Here is a 14,300-nt window from a genome sequence, read left to right as displayed (position 1 = left end):
ACTGTCCCCTAGTACAGTTACGACGAGGTAACGCTTATTGCCGCGGTGCCCAGTTTACACCCTAGGAATGATGAGATTAAAATAGAAACAAAAACGGAGGTGGAAGACGAGGGGGAAGGGTCGAAAAAAAAATAAGAGCAAAACCACCTACTATTATTATCACTGGGCTAGCAAGATGCTCTCCCGGTGTTAAAAAAGGAGTTGACCAAATTCCTACTCCAGCAGCAGCAGGCCAATAGAGATCTCTCTCAAGTAACTAACTGTAAACAGGAGAAGGGTGAAACTACTTCCAAATATTTGATCCGATTTAGGGAGACTTGGACTTTATTGGGAGCGATTAGTTAGAAGACGCAGACAGTAACCCTCTGTTCCTCACGACTTTTATGCATAACTGTCGTCCAGAGATACAAAAAGTCCTCACCGATTGTAGTAACATGACGATTAGACATTTAGGGGAGAGGGTGCGTACGATGGAAGGTGATGGCATATTAGAGAGTAAGCAAGTGGCTTGCCTCACCGTGGCGGAAGACGGGGGTTTTCGGGGAAGAGGCCGAGGCAGGGGAAGGGGAAATATGCCTGGTGCTAACTCCAACCCAAAACGGCCCGGTGTATGTTACTACTGCGGTAAGAAGGGACATTGAGCTATAGGATGTAGGAAGAGACAATGGGATGAGGGTAAGAACCCCACCGGCTCCCCTCCTCCACCGCCTCCTCCTACAGAACCTAGCCCATTTGCAGGAATGCAAATTAGCCCCTGTGATGCATAGGGGTGCCCACAGAGCGTAACCCCTACCATGCTGCATTGTACTTATGAATTATGACTATGCTCCTCTGTCATATTTTTCTAACATGAACATTAATGACTGTTTTCTCTCTACCACACAGAAATTACCACTCCCTTATTCACTGGAAGAATTGCCATCTCTCCTCTGGGCGGAGCATAAGGACGATGTGGGCTTGGTTCATTGTCCTCCTTATGAAGCTAAACTAAAACATTTGCATCCTGCATTTTTCAAACAGTATCCTCTCTCTGAATCAAAGTTGCAGGGAATAGACAGAATCTTGACCTCTCTGTTACAACAGGTTGTGATCAAGCCATGTGTGAGTTCATACAACACACCCTTTAATCCGGTTCCTCAGCCGGACGGCACTTGGCGCTTCACTCAGGATTTAAGAAAAATAAATGATGTTGTGGTTCCTGTTGCACCTGTTGTGCCCGATGTGGCCTCTATTATCGCTTCAATTCCATGCAATCATACACACTTCTCGGTGATTGACTTGTGTTCTGCCTTTTTTAGCGTTCCTGTAGAAGAGCAGACGCAGCCTCTTTTGAGCCTTCACGCACAGGGAGCGCCAATATACTTGGACATGTCTGCCACAAGGATTCATTGACTCCCCGGCAGTCTTTTCCACTGTGGTAAGGGATGCACTCTGTGATCTTGCCCTCCCCTCTGACTCTGTTGTCTTACAGTATGCAGATGATCTCCTGATCGCCGCAGTCTCCGAGGACCTCTGTGAACAAGTAGAACCACTGTGAGATACCTAGGGTTCGAACTCCCTCAAGGCAGCAAACGGCTCTCTAAAGATCGTATACAGGTCGTTCTTAACACAAGGCGTCCCTTCACAAAGCATGCTCTCATGGCTTTCCTGGGACTGATTAATTACTGCCGTCCATGGATGCCTGACTGCTCTTTCCATGACAAACGTCTTCGCTCTGCGGCCACAGGACAGCACCAGTCTCTCACACTGCTCTGGTGTGATTTTGGTCCACTCTTCTTCCAGTCTCCTCCACAGTTCGGTGACTGTAGTGGGTTTTTTGGCCAAAACTTTGTCACCGAGAATTTTCCAGAGGTTCTCTATTGGGTTGAGATCAGGACTCTGGACAGGCCATGTCATTATTTCAATGTTTTCAGTTTCAAGGAACTGCTTTACCCGTTTTGCTGTGTGACATGGAGCGTTGTCCTGCATGAACACTGCAGGCTGATTGGGTGATGAACGCATGGAAGGAACCATATGTTGTTGAAGAAGGTTCTGATAAACATTTGCATTCACTCTGCCATGTAGCTGTATAAGAGGCCCAACTCCTGCTGCAGAAAACATGACCCAAACCATGACACTTCCTCCTCCACTTTTCATTGACTTCTTTACACACTTTGGGTTCAGTCTTTCTCCAGTTTGTCGAACATAATGTTTCCCATCGGACCCAAATAATTTAAACTTGCTTTCATCACTGAAGTGAACTTTGGACCAGTTCTACTCTGTCCACACAATATGCTTAGTCTAGCCTTTTGATTCTTTCTGCTAATGAGAGGTTTGGTCACTGCAGAGTGGGCTTTCAGTCCAAATGCTCTTAAATGTCGAGACACTGTATGACGAGACAGATCCTTACCCTGTTCAGCGCTGAACTGGTGAGCAATTCCAGCTGCAGTGTGGAAACGATTGCCCATTGAGATCCTCCGCAGTATCCTGTCCTCTCTTGTATTTGTCTTCCGTGGACGACCAGCCTTCTTGGCGGACTTGAATGAGTTTGTGATGTTGTAAAGATTCAATATTCTTGAAATCACAGATTTGGAACGACCAACTTGTCTTGCTATGGCTGATAGGGTCATCCTTTGGCCTTCATCTGGACAACCTGCTGCCAGAGGCTTTCAGTCACTTTAGAACGGCCCACCATCTTGCAGAGTCAGTGAAACTGGAAGTTAGGCTGCCAGTTAAATAGGGGTTGACAGATAATCAAGGAAATTAGCACCAGGTACCAGATTAACACCAATAACTGGGAGGTATCTGAAAGTGTTCTCTAATTTTGATCAGTGTGTTTTCTGCAAAATAATGTTTTTTTTAAATGCCTTAGTTATTTTGTGGAAAAGGTGTTCTGGTAGCATGGTATAGACAGGACAAAAACTCCTTCGACTGTTGAGCAGTGAAGATGACATTATTTCAGAATTGTTTATAAATTGTTCTCTAATTTTGATCGCCAGTGTATATATATCTTATTTACATTTATGCCATTTTGAGACCTCCAATAAGTAGTTACGCTTTCAAACATATTGCACAGAGGTAATATTGTACATACATGGGTTATATTGCATGCCTTTAAATTAGAGTATTGTACATTTATTGCATTAAAACCGTATGTAAATGTTATAGAGCGGACTTTTCTAGCACTTATTGTCTGTTTGTTTTATTAATTTATGTTTTGGACGTCACTCTGGATTAGGGCGTCCACTAAATACCGTAAATGTTCATGTAAAATGTAAATACAGTCCAACGTAGTGGTTCATTGTCTAATTTCTTGTCATTAAAGTACTCCGGTTTTTTCTATAAACTGTAGGTGGCGGTAGCGCACATTACAGTCAGATAACCTGAGAGAACAACAGAAGAACAAATATCACCCGAGCGCATGTTTATGTTCAGTTCGTCAGTCTGTTTAAATGTCAGAGTATCAGTTTACTGTGCAGTATTTTAGCACATATTATAACGAATAAATGTTAAGTTTTATGACTGGATTATTTATTCAGTGCATGTAAGATTTATTAACCCAGGATAACTAACTGAGGTATGAGCAGTTTTTTTGACTTTTGAAAATGAGGATCTCTTCTACTGTACTCAATGCTGCCAAGTTCAGGACTGTGTTTGATTTCGGAGAGAGACAGGTCGCACACTGGTTTCCTGGACATATGGCTAAAGGTTTGTGTTGAAAGTTTAGGTATAAGTATATTATCCTTTTCAAGGACTGATTTTCCTCGCCTGTTACTATACACAGGTCATCATCATACCCTCCGTGGCTACTTGACTAAAGACCACCCTCATCCATCACTGGGTGGGGGACATTATAGACATTGTTGTATCTATAGACATTATTGTATCTTTTGTATCTGTATCTAATCTCATGGCCTTGGCAAAATGTTAATATGTAATAGCAATATGTTGTCAAAAGTTTTTAATTGAAGATTAAGTTGGCAATCATGATTATTCTATATTCTATGATTATTCTATATATTATAATATAATAATATTATATATATCACTTGTTGTTATTGTTGTGCTTTAACTGCAGACTGTCAGCTTTAATGTGAGGGCAGTTACATCCAAATCAGGTGAACGCTGTAGGAATTACAACAGTTTGCATATGTGCCTCCCACTTGTTAAGGGACCAAAAGTAATGGGCCAATTGGCTTCTCAGCTGTTCCATGGCCAGGTGTGTGTTATTCCCTCAAAAACATCCTATACAAATGTGAGCCTTCAGCTTTGCGATAACAGTTTGGGAAAGAAACACATATGGCTTGGAAAGTCAGGTGTCCTGATACTTTTGTTCATATAGTGTGCATATAATCCAATATTAATATTATAGAATACAATAGTATAATATGTAATATTATATTATATATTGTATAATTATTGTATATGTATATAATACATATGTCATGATGCACATTATGTATTATAGAAATGCAGGAAAGTATTGTAATATGGCATTTTTCTCATTGCACACCCTTCAGTCCCCCTGTATTATTTCTACAACTACTGTAACTTTTGATACATTTTAATTCTTGGAGTTTTGTCTTTTTTTTCTAATCAGTTTCTGTTCCCTCTGTTAGGACTCAAGCAGATGAGAGCTAGCCTAAGGAACATTGACTGCATCATTGAAATCCATGATGCTAGAATATCCTTTTCAAGGGTTCAAATCTTCCAGCCAGTAACTCGTCCATGCCCTTGATGTTTTTTTTCTCACTAAAAATAGTTTTCAGTTAATTGTTCTGATTGAAATAATATATATTTTTTTTTAAATGTTTCCTTAACTGGCAAACATACCATTTTCTGGAAGAAATCCTTTGTTTCAAGAGAGCCTCGATGTCCGTCCACATTTACTTATATTAAATAAGATGGACCTGGCAGACACATCAAACAAATTGGTATTGCAACCTGCATAAAACAAATTACCTTATTCTTATATCATTTAGACCAGATAAATACATTCATCTTTATTTCTTCAGAGTATCCTCAAACAGCTTGAGAGAGATGGAGTTAAGAATGTCTTGTTTACTAACTGTCTAAAGCAAAGTGATGTGAGCATTACAAAGGTGAGCAGAACAGCAGGTATCTGTAGAATTTGGTATATTTTACTTTATTAACTTTGCTTGTTTTTTGTAGATAGCTCCAATTCTAACAGAGACAATAGAGAATGCACCACGTTTCCATAGGGAGGAGGTGAGCAGTACAATTTTTTTTCTCCTCATCATTTTTTTTTTTTGTAGATTAATTACAATTATTTATTCCACAGCACTGTTTTTAATAGTGATTTGTCAGAAGGTGTTGAATAATGTTATTGAATAGTTCCAACGGCAACGTTTATATTAATGTGTGTGTCCCAGACATTCTCTTACACAGGGACAGATTTAGATGTGCAGTTACTTATATTCTTTAATATTTTTTCTATATTTGATATTTAGTCAGTTACCAAAAAATTTACTTTAATAACTTAATCATTCATAGCAAGTTGCTGTGGTATATGAGGAATAAAACATTGCTGGATGTTTTGAAATAGCTTGCCAAATTACTTTCAGGTACAATTTGCCTGGAGCTGCATCACATCACACAACCCCATTACTGATTATTTTTTCCATTAGTATATTCCATCAGTTTATATTACTCACTAGAAGCATTGATTTTCCAGTTTAATCACTTACAATTATTTGCCTATATTTGGTTATTTCCAGTTATCCAAGGGGAACTTATATGGAGGTTGTTAATTCATTAACTACATTTCCTTCATTGCACAGAATAGAAGTTATTGCATAATGGTGATTGGAGTGCCAAATGTTGGTAAATCCTCACTGATTAATGCTTTAAGAAGAACAAACATGAAAAAAGGTAACATACTTCTAAGACATTTGCAATTGTCTTTTTGGTCTGTGAAAATTATCTCTTTAAAATAATATTAAATGGACATACTCTTTTTGAATTTAGGAAAAGCCTCAAGAGTTGGAGGTGAACCTGGAATTACTAAAGCTGTCCTGACCAAAATACAGGTATTTTGATTGACAGTTGTCAGAGGGGCCTAGCAGACCAGTGCTTAAATGAGACCAGATTTTTCCAGATTTTTTACATGAGTTCAGTTTAAAAAATTGCCTGTTTGTTTATCTTCTATGATTTACAAGAAGATTCCTAGAATGTGTTGCGCTATCACACGCTTTCTTGTTTGTGTGTGTGTGGGATTGCCTGGAAATCTCTGCCTTTCTCAGAAAATGAAAAACTGTTTGTTTTATCAGGTGTGTGAAAGACCCATCATACATTTGCTTGACACACCGGGCGTGCTGCCTCCTAAGATCGACAATGTAGAGACTGGGATGAAACTCGCTTTATGTGGTAAGATTATGCGGTGCAGTGATTCTTTGTCCAATCCTTTGGAACAATCTACACTTTTTTTTTCTCTTAGCTGGCAAAGCATCGTCTCTATATTCAGTGTGTATATTCAATGTGATTCATTTAAAAAAAATAAACTTAGGGGAATGCCTAAGGAAAGCTTTTGAAGGTAGATATCAGTGTGCTTTAGGGCTGGTTTCATCTTCAGACTAGACATGAGTCAGAATTCTTGATTTTTTGTTACAGTCAATCTCCAATAATTTGCGGCTCGGAAAATTCTCGTTTGGAACCGAACTAACAGCAAGTTGCGGATTATCTGATCCGCAGCGGGACCAAATGTTCAGGAACGTTAGAAATAACATTTTAAACTATGTTTTCGCTAACAAATTTCATAAGAATTTTGAAAACACATTATTGTATTATTAATTTTAAGTGATAAATAAAGCATTTATGTCCATTACTTCACATTTTTGTTGTTTGTGTATGCATCAAAAAAGAACCAACTTACTGGCGTAATGTCTAGATGAATTCACTACTGTGGGGGTGCATCCAAAATTCGCGGATTTTCGAAACTCGCGGGGGGTCTTAGAATGGAAACTCCCCCAAAAAAAGTTTCGGGGGACCACTGTATACACCAGTTGTGACTGGCTTGTAAGCATAACATTGCTATTCATTGGATGTAAGCTTTAAGGACATTATTGTTTTGTTTTCCAAAAGGTACTATACTGGACCACTTGGTTGGTGAAGATATCATAGCTGATTATCTGCTTTTCTCACTTAACCGACTCCAAAGATTTGGGTAGGTACAATATACATGCTTGACAGATGGCTTCTTGGCAACACACCTCTGAAAATGTATTTTACATGGACCATACAAATACAGTTAAAAATGTTATTTTATCACAGAGGAGACATCAGACATTTAGTTTCATAACTACTTGTTATTTATTAAAAAACAATTGTTTTTAACATTGTCTTTTCAGCTATGTAGAGAGGTATGACCTAGAAGCACCATCAGATGATATTCAACATGTGCTGAAGTGTATCGCTGTAAAGTTAGGCAAGACTCAGCGAGTGAAAGCCATCACAGGAGTCGGTGAGTGACTGATATCACTGCATGACTCAGCATACTATATAATTTGAAAATACTTTTCAACACAAAAATGAGAATACAAGTCATAGTCTGCAAGAAATTTATTTTCCTTTCAATTCCATAGGTGACATTACTGTCAGAGTGCCTAACTACACCGCTGCAGCCTATGACTTCATCAGAGCTTTCCGTAAAGGAGAGCTGGGCAAAGTCACGCTTGACTATTAAAACTAAATCCTTTTGCTTATGCTGATGAGCAATTCATGATATTCCTGGTAATGGCAACTGTAATAATCTTTTTTAATATTGTGACTAAGTTCTTTGATGCAATACAAATGGAAAACTGTGCAAACAATAAATTATATACTGATATAAAAAACAGATTTTCCTATATAATATTAAAACAGCACCTATAAATAAGTTATACAGTGGATACTTTCATTTAAAGATCATTTACAAAAAAGCTAATTTCCCCAGTCCAGTCTACATGTATAAACACACAATGATATTTTCAACTCTGGGAATATAATCATTTCACAGTCTTAGTGACAGGTGATGGCAGATAAACCGTAACACTGCTTGGACAATATAGAACACAACTATTTATATGTAATTCTAACATTTTAATCTAACAGTTGAGGACAAGTTCGACTTGTCACATTGTTTAATCTATAATTGCATGACTATTAAAGTTACATAAAATGATACAGAATTTTAGTATGTTTTTTGTATCATCAGCCCCTAAAAAATCTTACATATAAATACAATAACAATAAACTTTTACCGATGTAAACAATTGCAAACTAGTATAAATTGCCTGTTTAGAGAGTGTATAAACTAAACCTGTTTTGTTAATTGGTTATACAATACACTACATGATTTGCAATAATTTGCCTGGCAAACAAGGGAGACAAAATCTGTTACAGCAAATATTTAATAAAATAAAAAAACAGTAGCTTGTTTGTTATTATATGCGCTAAATTAGTCTTGCTATTATATTGTACCTTGACAGGTAGTGTATGTAATATGCTAGCTAGAGTTTCTTATTCATCTTGCTCTATTTAAACTTCAGGAGCAACCCAAAAACAAGACTTAGTTGTGTATTTGGCTGAGAATTGAGTGAATGTTTGCAAGTTAATACAGTAATATTTTATATTGGTACATGTCTCTTAAAAAAAAAAAGGTAAAGCCTAGAGTATGGAAACAAAATAGAGACATTGATTTGAATGTTAAAAGCCATTACAAATTTTGTATCACGAATTACTTTAATTCACTTAAAAGCTGCACATCTGTATCAGTTCATCTATAGGTGTTCAAAAATTCTGATTAAAAAATAAATAAATCATGGAATGAGAGGCCAAAATTCTGATTGAGAGAATATCCTGTTGTTTCAAGTCATATCAAAAATCTATTGTCTTCTCTCACCGCTGGGTAACCCCAATTTTTAACATGTATTTTTAATAAGTGAACTTTAATTTGTTAAATATGCAAAAACTTAATTTTTTAGGGTTCATGTATGTTGCATTATTATTTATTTGGGGGTTTTTTTCAATAAAAAATTAAAAATAAATAAAAAAAACAATACAAATGACAGCAATACCTGCATTCCATTTTTGAATTTTTTTAAATATTGAAAGTGGAAAATAATGAAAACTGCTTTTTATTGTTATGAAGTAAACATAAATCTAAATCTTGCAATACCAGTGGTGGACAGTAATGAAGAAAATATAATTTGTTACTGTACTAAAGAAGCTTTTTCATCTGTACTTCACTGAATTATTTCCATTCGGGGAGACTTTTACTTCAACTTTTCAAAGTCAAATATCTTTTATACTCAACCAAATTTTACGCAGCAATCCACCAATCAGGGTAGAGCGTGTGCTCTGTTCTGAACTTGTTTACCACTTGGTGGTATCTACTTAGCACAAAGACATACAGTTCAGCCTCAGTTCAACAGCAAATATATTTGCAGAGAAATAAATTATGGATTTTTTTGAAGTAGTTGAAAAGATGATTTGGGGGTTAATGATAATTTAAATAGATATAAATCACTTTTTGAATCATTAATATTCTAGAATAAATTGGTGTGCTAGGAGTAACATTAGAGTCTTTTCACATGAATGGAGTTGATTAAGTTAAGAGTCTTGTGACAAAAATGATAATAGGAACATTATAGCCATAATAAATCAGAGTTCTTTAGATTCTTAAGTACATTGGAAGGCAAATACTTTTGCACTTTAGCTCAAGTGAAAGTTTAAAAGGAGCACTTTTACTCGTTTAATATTTTACCTAGTGTATCTCTACTTTTAATCAAGTACATGGTTTGTGTACTTTGCCCACTACGGAACAATGCCAAATATGAACAAGGCCATAATCTGCAAAATTTTTCCAATCCAACCATTCTGACCTAGAAGTGAAAGTAAATTTTGTCTTTTTTAAGTCTGCTCTGGAGAAATTTGCACGACTGATGTGATTTAAACTACAGTTTGCAGACAATATTGTAGAATATGATTCAGGGGTCAGGGCAGTGTAAAGTTCTGCAATTAGTGTTGCAGTGAGCCTTATTATCAATTCAGACTAAAGCCAGAAAGTTTGATGAAGCCACTGATGGATTACGTGGTTCATCAGTTCCTTTTACATTTAACATGGACCAAATTTCATTAGTAATAATTAAATGGCTTTTCAACATTCAAATATGAGCCTCTTTTGGTTGCTTGCAGAAAAAAAGGTATTGTGCATGTTATACTCATAACAATGATGAAGTGAAATTATCCACAGTTTTAATAGCTTTGTATATTATTTGCTCAAATTTTTTTCAGATTCTTATGTTTATTTTCTACTGTTCCTGCTGAAACATATATATAAATATTATAATTTGATATATATATATATATATATATATATATATATATATATATATATATATATATATATATATATATATATACAATTTAAATCATTTTAAATGCTTGTTTAGGTGTTGTGGCTCAATTTCTAAAAGCAATTTTCTTTATGAATTGAAACACTGCTGCATTGTATAAAAAAATTCTAGGAATTTATACAGCACAGTAAACTTCAATTTTTGAATCTATCAATGCCTCTGATTTCACCCTCAAGTAAGCAAAATGTTTACTGGCAGTAGTAATGACAATAGTCCACTATATTTAAAATCATGAGTTACTGCACTAGATGTTTGGGCAAGGTAAAGTTCCCAGTCTGTCCTGTTGCTGTAATAATCATCCCTATGCTCTGAGCTGTCATCTGGTTTGCGTTGAGCTGAAGCATACCATCCTCCAGCTCCCAAGGCCACTGCAGCACCAGCTGCAGCCGCACCTGCTACCCTCACAGCGGATGAGCCACCGATACGGGATGAGCGTCCACCATGTGCAGTGCTTCGGAAAGAACCACGAGCCGAACCTCTGGCAGAACCACGAGCCGAACCCCTGGCACCTCCTCTTCCACCTTTGGACATCACCTGGTCACACAGGAACGCAGAGAGAAGCAGGAATATGCAGCAGGTGGCTATAGTTCGGTTCATTCTGCAACCTGAAATAAAAGGCAGCAGATGTTTTATGATTAAACAGGATTGTTTGTTGCTGTGCAGTTACTGATACAGAGAAGAACTACATTTGCTGTTCTTGAAGAAAATGCATTTGAATTTCATATCTATCTTTCTTTATTTTTATTTTTTACTTCTTTAAAATACTGAATATAACATTGGATATTTTTGTTGTTGCAGGTTTGTTGTTTGAAATTGCAATGGTAAACCTTACAAGCTAACTTTCATTGTCTACTTTATTATGAATAAATAATCGAATATTCAGCAGCACAGCGTACAATTTAGTTTCATATCACACATCTAAATGAGACAAAAGTGATTTCAGTATTGTTAACTGTGAATTGTTGGTTTCTGGTAGTGCATTAGTTAGTTTGAGTGTTTCATAAAATGATCTTCTAAACACAACAATGTGGTGACTGTGGTTGTGGAAAACAAAAAACATGGACAGAGAAATAGTTCTGTCGAAAGGTCAGAGAAAAATGGCCAGCATGGTTCAAACTGCCTTATCAACTGAAATGATCACAACTGCGGTGAGCAGAAAAGCATCCTTGCATGCACAAAACATCAAAACTTGAGGTGGATGAGCTACAACTGCAGAAAACCACATTTACTTGGTCAAGGATGGCAATATTTATGAAACATGTATTTCAAATACGTATTTCAAATATTAAATCGGATTTTGTTATTTGTAGTTGATAGGGTTAATGAAATGGATTCGTATTTTGTATCAAAACACTTTTTTGTTTTGTATTTCTGTAGTTTTAAAATACTGTAAAATACTTCGTACTTTGTCTACATGATGACCTCATAAAAATACAGCCTCTGATTGGTGCATACTCAGTAGTTTACCCAGACTGTTTGAGATCAGAACAGAAAACTGATCCATATGGAAGAAGGTAATTGAAGTAGCTGTTTAGCAGGATCATGATTTTGCATACCATTGCATGAATGGCACATAATTGTCAGAGAATCACCAGTCAACCCTCTCGCTCAGCCTCTCCCTCCTATTAATCACCCGCACCTGTTTCCCCTTAATCCAACCTCTTTAAAAGATCCCTCTCCCCCTTCACTCAGTGTCCGATCTACTGTAAACCTACCTTAGATCATTCGGACTACCTACTGCGCCTGCGTTCTCCTGAGTTTCCTGTGCTCCTCGCTATGCTTCTCATGAAGCTCACTACACCTATGTTTATTATTTCCTGCACTCCAGTTTTTGATTCTCCTGTGTTTGCTTTGTTCAAGATCAATACAATACTACACCTTTTTTCACTCCCGGTTTCCAACGTCTGGTGTATCCGTGACAATAAAATTGTCTGGCTCATAATATATTATTATATTCATGATTAACAATTAAATTATAAGAAAAGGATTTGTACAGATTGGCCAGGCAGAGGGACCGAGCTGGGAAGGATGTACTGCAAGTTAGAGCAATAAAGGATGGAGATGGAAATGAGTTGATTAGTGAGGAGAGTGTTTCGAGAAGGTGGAGAGAGTATTTTGAGCAGCTAATGAATGAGGAAAATGAGAGAGAGAGAGAGAGAGAGAGAAGGTTGGATGATGTGGAGTTGGTGAAGCAGGAAGTGGATAGGATTAGTAAGGAGGACGTGAGAGCAGCGATTAAGAGGATGCAGAGTGGAAAGTCGGTTGGACCAGATGATACCAGTAGAAGCATGGAGATGGTGAGATGGCTGTGGAGTTTTTAACAAGATTGTTTAACAGGATTTTGGAAGGTGAGAGGATGCCTGAGGAATGGAGAAGGAGTGTGCTGGTACCAATCTTTAAGAATAGGGGAGATGTGCAGACCTGCAGTAACTACAGGGGAATAAAGTTGATCAGTCACACCATAAAGTTATGGGAAAGAGTAGTGGAAGTCAGGCTGAGAGATGAGGTGACCATCTGTGAGCAACAGTATGGTTTTATGCCGAAGAAGAGCACCACAGACGCATTATTTGCTTTGAGAATGTTGATGGAGAAGTAAAGAGAAGGTCAGAAGGAGTTGCATTGTGTGTTTGTGGATTTAAAGGAAGCATACGTACGTTGTCTTTTTATTGTCTTATTTGTTATTGTGTCAGTGTTGGTGGTGCAAAGAAGCTCTTCATTACCAAATACAAAGTAACTAAATTAGGTTACAATTCTGAGTCTTCCGCAAACTGTTAAACATTACACTGTTGGTTACATTAAAACTAATCTTCATCTGGGAGAGCACAGGCAAATTTATGTGAATATTTAATTTATTAACTGGTTGCATGTCAGATTTATTGCAAGACTCAGCCAGAGAAAAGGCTGTTGCTATCAAACATTGTTTACTTAATCAACTGAGTCAGTGTAATAGCGAAGGAACAGATCAAATAGGCCAATTGATGGAAGGTCTGCGAATTAATTTCATGCTCCCTTTGTAAAGGTATTTTTTTGTATTTTTAAAATACAAAAATACAGTAATTTATTTCATACATAGTGTTGCTGCTGTATTTTGTAGTTTATTTTGATACACTTAAAGTTAAGGTATTTGGTAATTTATTTTTCAATACATTTTGATGCATCTCTGTCCAACCCTGCAGCTTCTCTTCCAATCTTCAATTGTCTGGTTTTGGCATCATTCTTTCCCTGGTCATTTTCCTCTGATTTCTTTACGTAACAAAACTTTTTAACAAACAGACAATCTTCTCACAGGATGGTTTTTGTTTTTCCACTCCATTCTATGTACATTTTAGACAATAATATTTAAAAATCCCAGACAATTAGCACTTTCTGAAATATTCAAACCAGCCCCTCTGACAGCAACAAATATTCTATGAATCATTTTTTCCCCTTGCATTGCTCTGCTGTTACATGATTGGCTGATCAGAAAACTGCATGAATGGTGAGTGTAAAGTGACAGTGTAATGTTATACAGAATGGCTATAAATATTTAATGTCTGGTTGGATTGTACAGCCAGGCACTTTTTAAGAATAGCAATACTGACTCAATACTGATTAAGCTTGTTTAAATAATGTTTTGTGTGTGTGTGTGTGTGTGTGTGTGTGTGTGTGTGTGTGTGTGTGTGTGTGTATACTGTATAAGGGATGTCAAAATGAACACGTAAAAACGTGTTAACGCAAATTTTAACTGCCCTAATTTTATTAATGCACAATTATTTCAGCGTTTGAGCATTTTTATAAAAATATATACATAAATAAATATAAAAAAGGCTAAATTAAAACCTTCAACACAACACACTTTTATTCACAACATCCTTTCTTTACTTAGATATATGTATTTAAAAAAAACTCCACCCTAAAAAATGTTTC

General features: G+C 36.7%; 1 protein-coding gene across 3 annotated transcripts; it reads left to right on the top strand.

Moving 5' to 3' along the window:
- Window positions 1–3,350: 3,350 nt before the first annotated feature.
- On the top strand, window positions 3,351–8,158 carry mtg1 (mitochondrial ribosome-associated GTPase 1). 3 transcript variants are annotated; one of them, XM_046868231.1, is made up of 11 exons: window positions 3,351–3,687; window positions 4,599–4,663; window positions 4,809–4,913; window positions 4,995–5,081; window positions 5,152–5,208; window positions 5,781–5,871; window positions 5,968–6,029; window positions 6,270–6,366; window positions 7,081–7,162; window positions 7,347–7,459; window positions 7,581–8,158. In XM_046868231.1, exons 1-11 carry the CDS (start codon window positions 3,585–3,587, stop codon window positions 7,679–7,681), a joined length of 963 nt encoding a protein of 320 aa, XP_046724187.1. In that variant the 5' UTR covers window positions 3,351–3,584; the 3' UTR covers window positions 7,682–8,158. The 3 variants fall into 3 exon arrangements, with proteins under 3 accessions (XP_046724187.1, XP_046724195.1, XP_046724201.1); XM_046868239.1 differs by lacking the exon at window positions 3,351–3,687 and adding an exon at window positions 4,214–4,234; XM_046868245.1 differs by lacking the exon at window positions 3,351–3,687 and having other exon boundaries at window positions 4,625–4,663; window positions 4,813–4,913.
- Window positions 8,159–14,300: the final 6,142 nt, after the last annotated feature.

Source organism: Silurus meridionalis, chromosome 2 (genome assembly GCF_014805685.1).
Source record: "Silurus meridionalis isolate SWU-2019-XX chromosome 2, ASM1480568v1, whole genome shotgun sequence".
Classification (NCBI taxonomy): domain Eukaryota; kingdom Metazoa; phylum Chordata; class Actinopteri; order Siluriformes; family Siluridae; genus Silurus; species Silurus meridionalis.
Note: the sequence above shows the minus strand (reverse complement) of the source record. Positions and strands in the feature narration are given on the sequence as shown.

Coding starts and splice junctions, on each gene's coding strand:
- mtg1 (XM_046868231.1), top strand. CDS start 3,585: ATGAGGATCTCTTCTACTGTACTCAATGCTGCCAAGTTCAGGACTGTG. Junction 3,688..4,598: donor TCCTGGACATATGGCTAAAG/GTTTGTGTTGAA, acceptor TCCCTCTGTTAG/GACTCAAGCAGATGAGAGCT. Junction 6,367..7,080: donor GATGAAACTCGCTTTATGTG/GTAAGATTATGC, acceptor GTTTTCCAAAAG/GTACTATACTGGACCACTTG.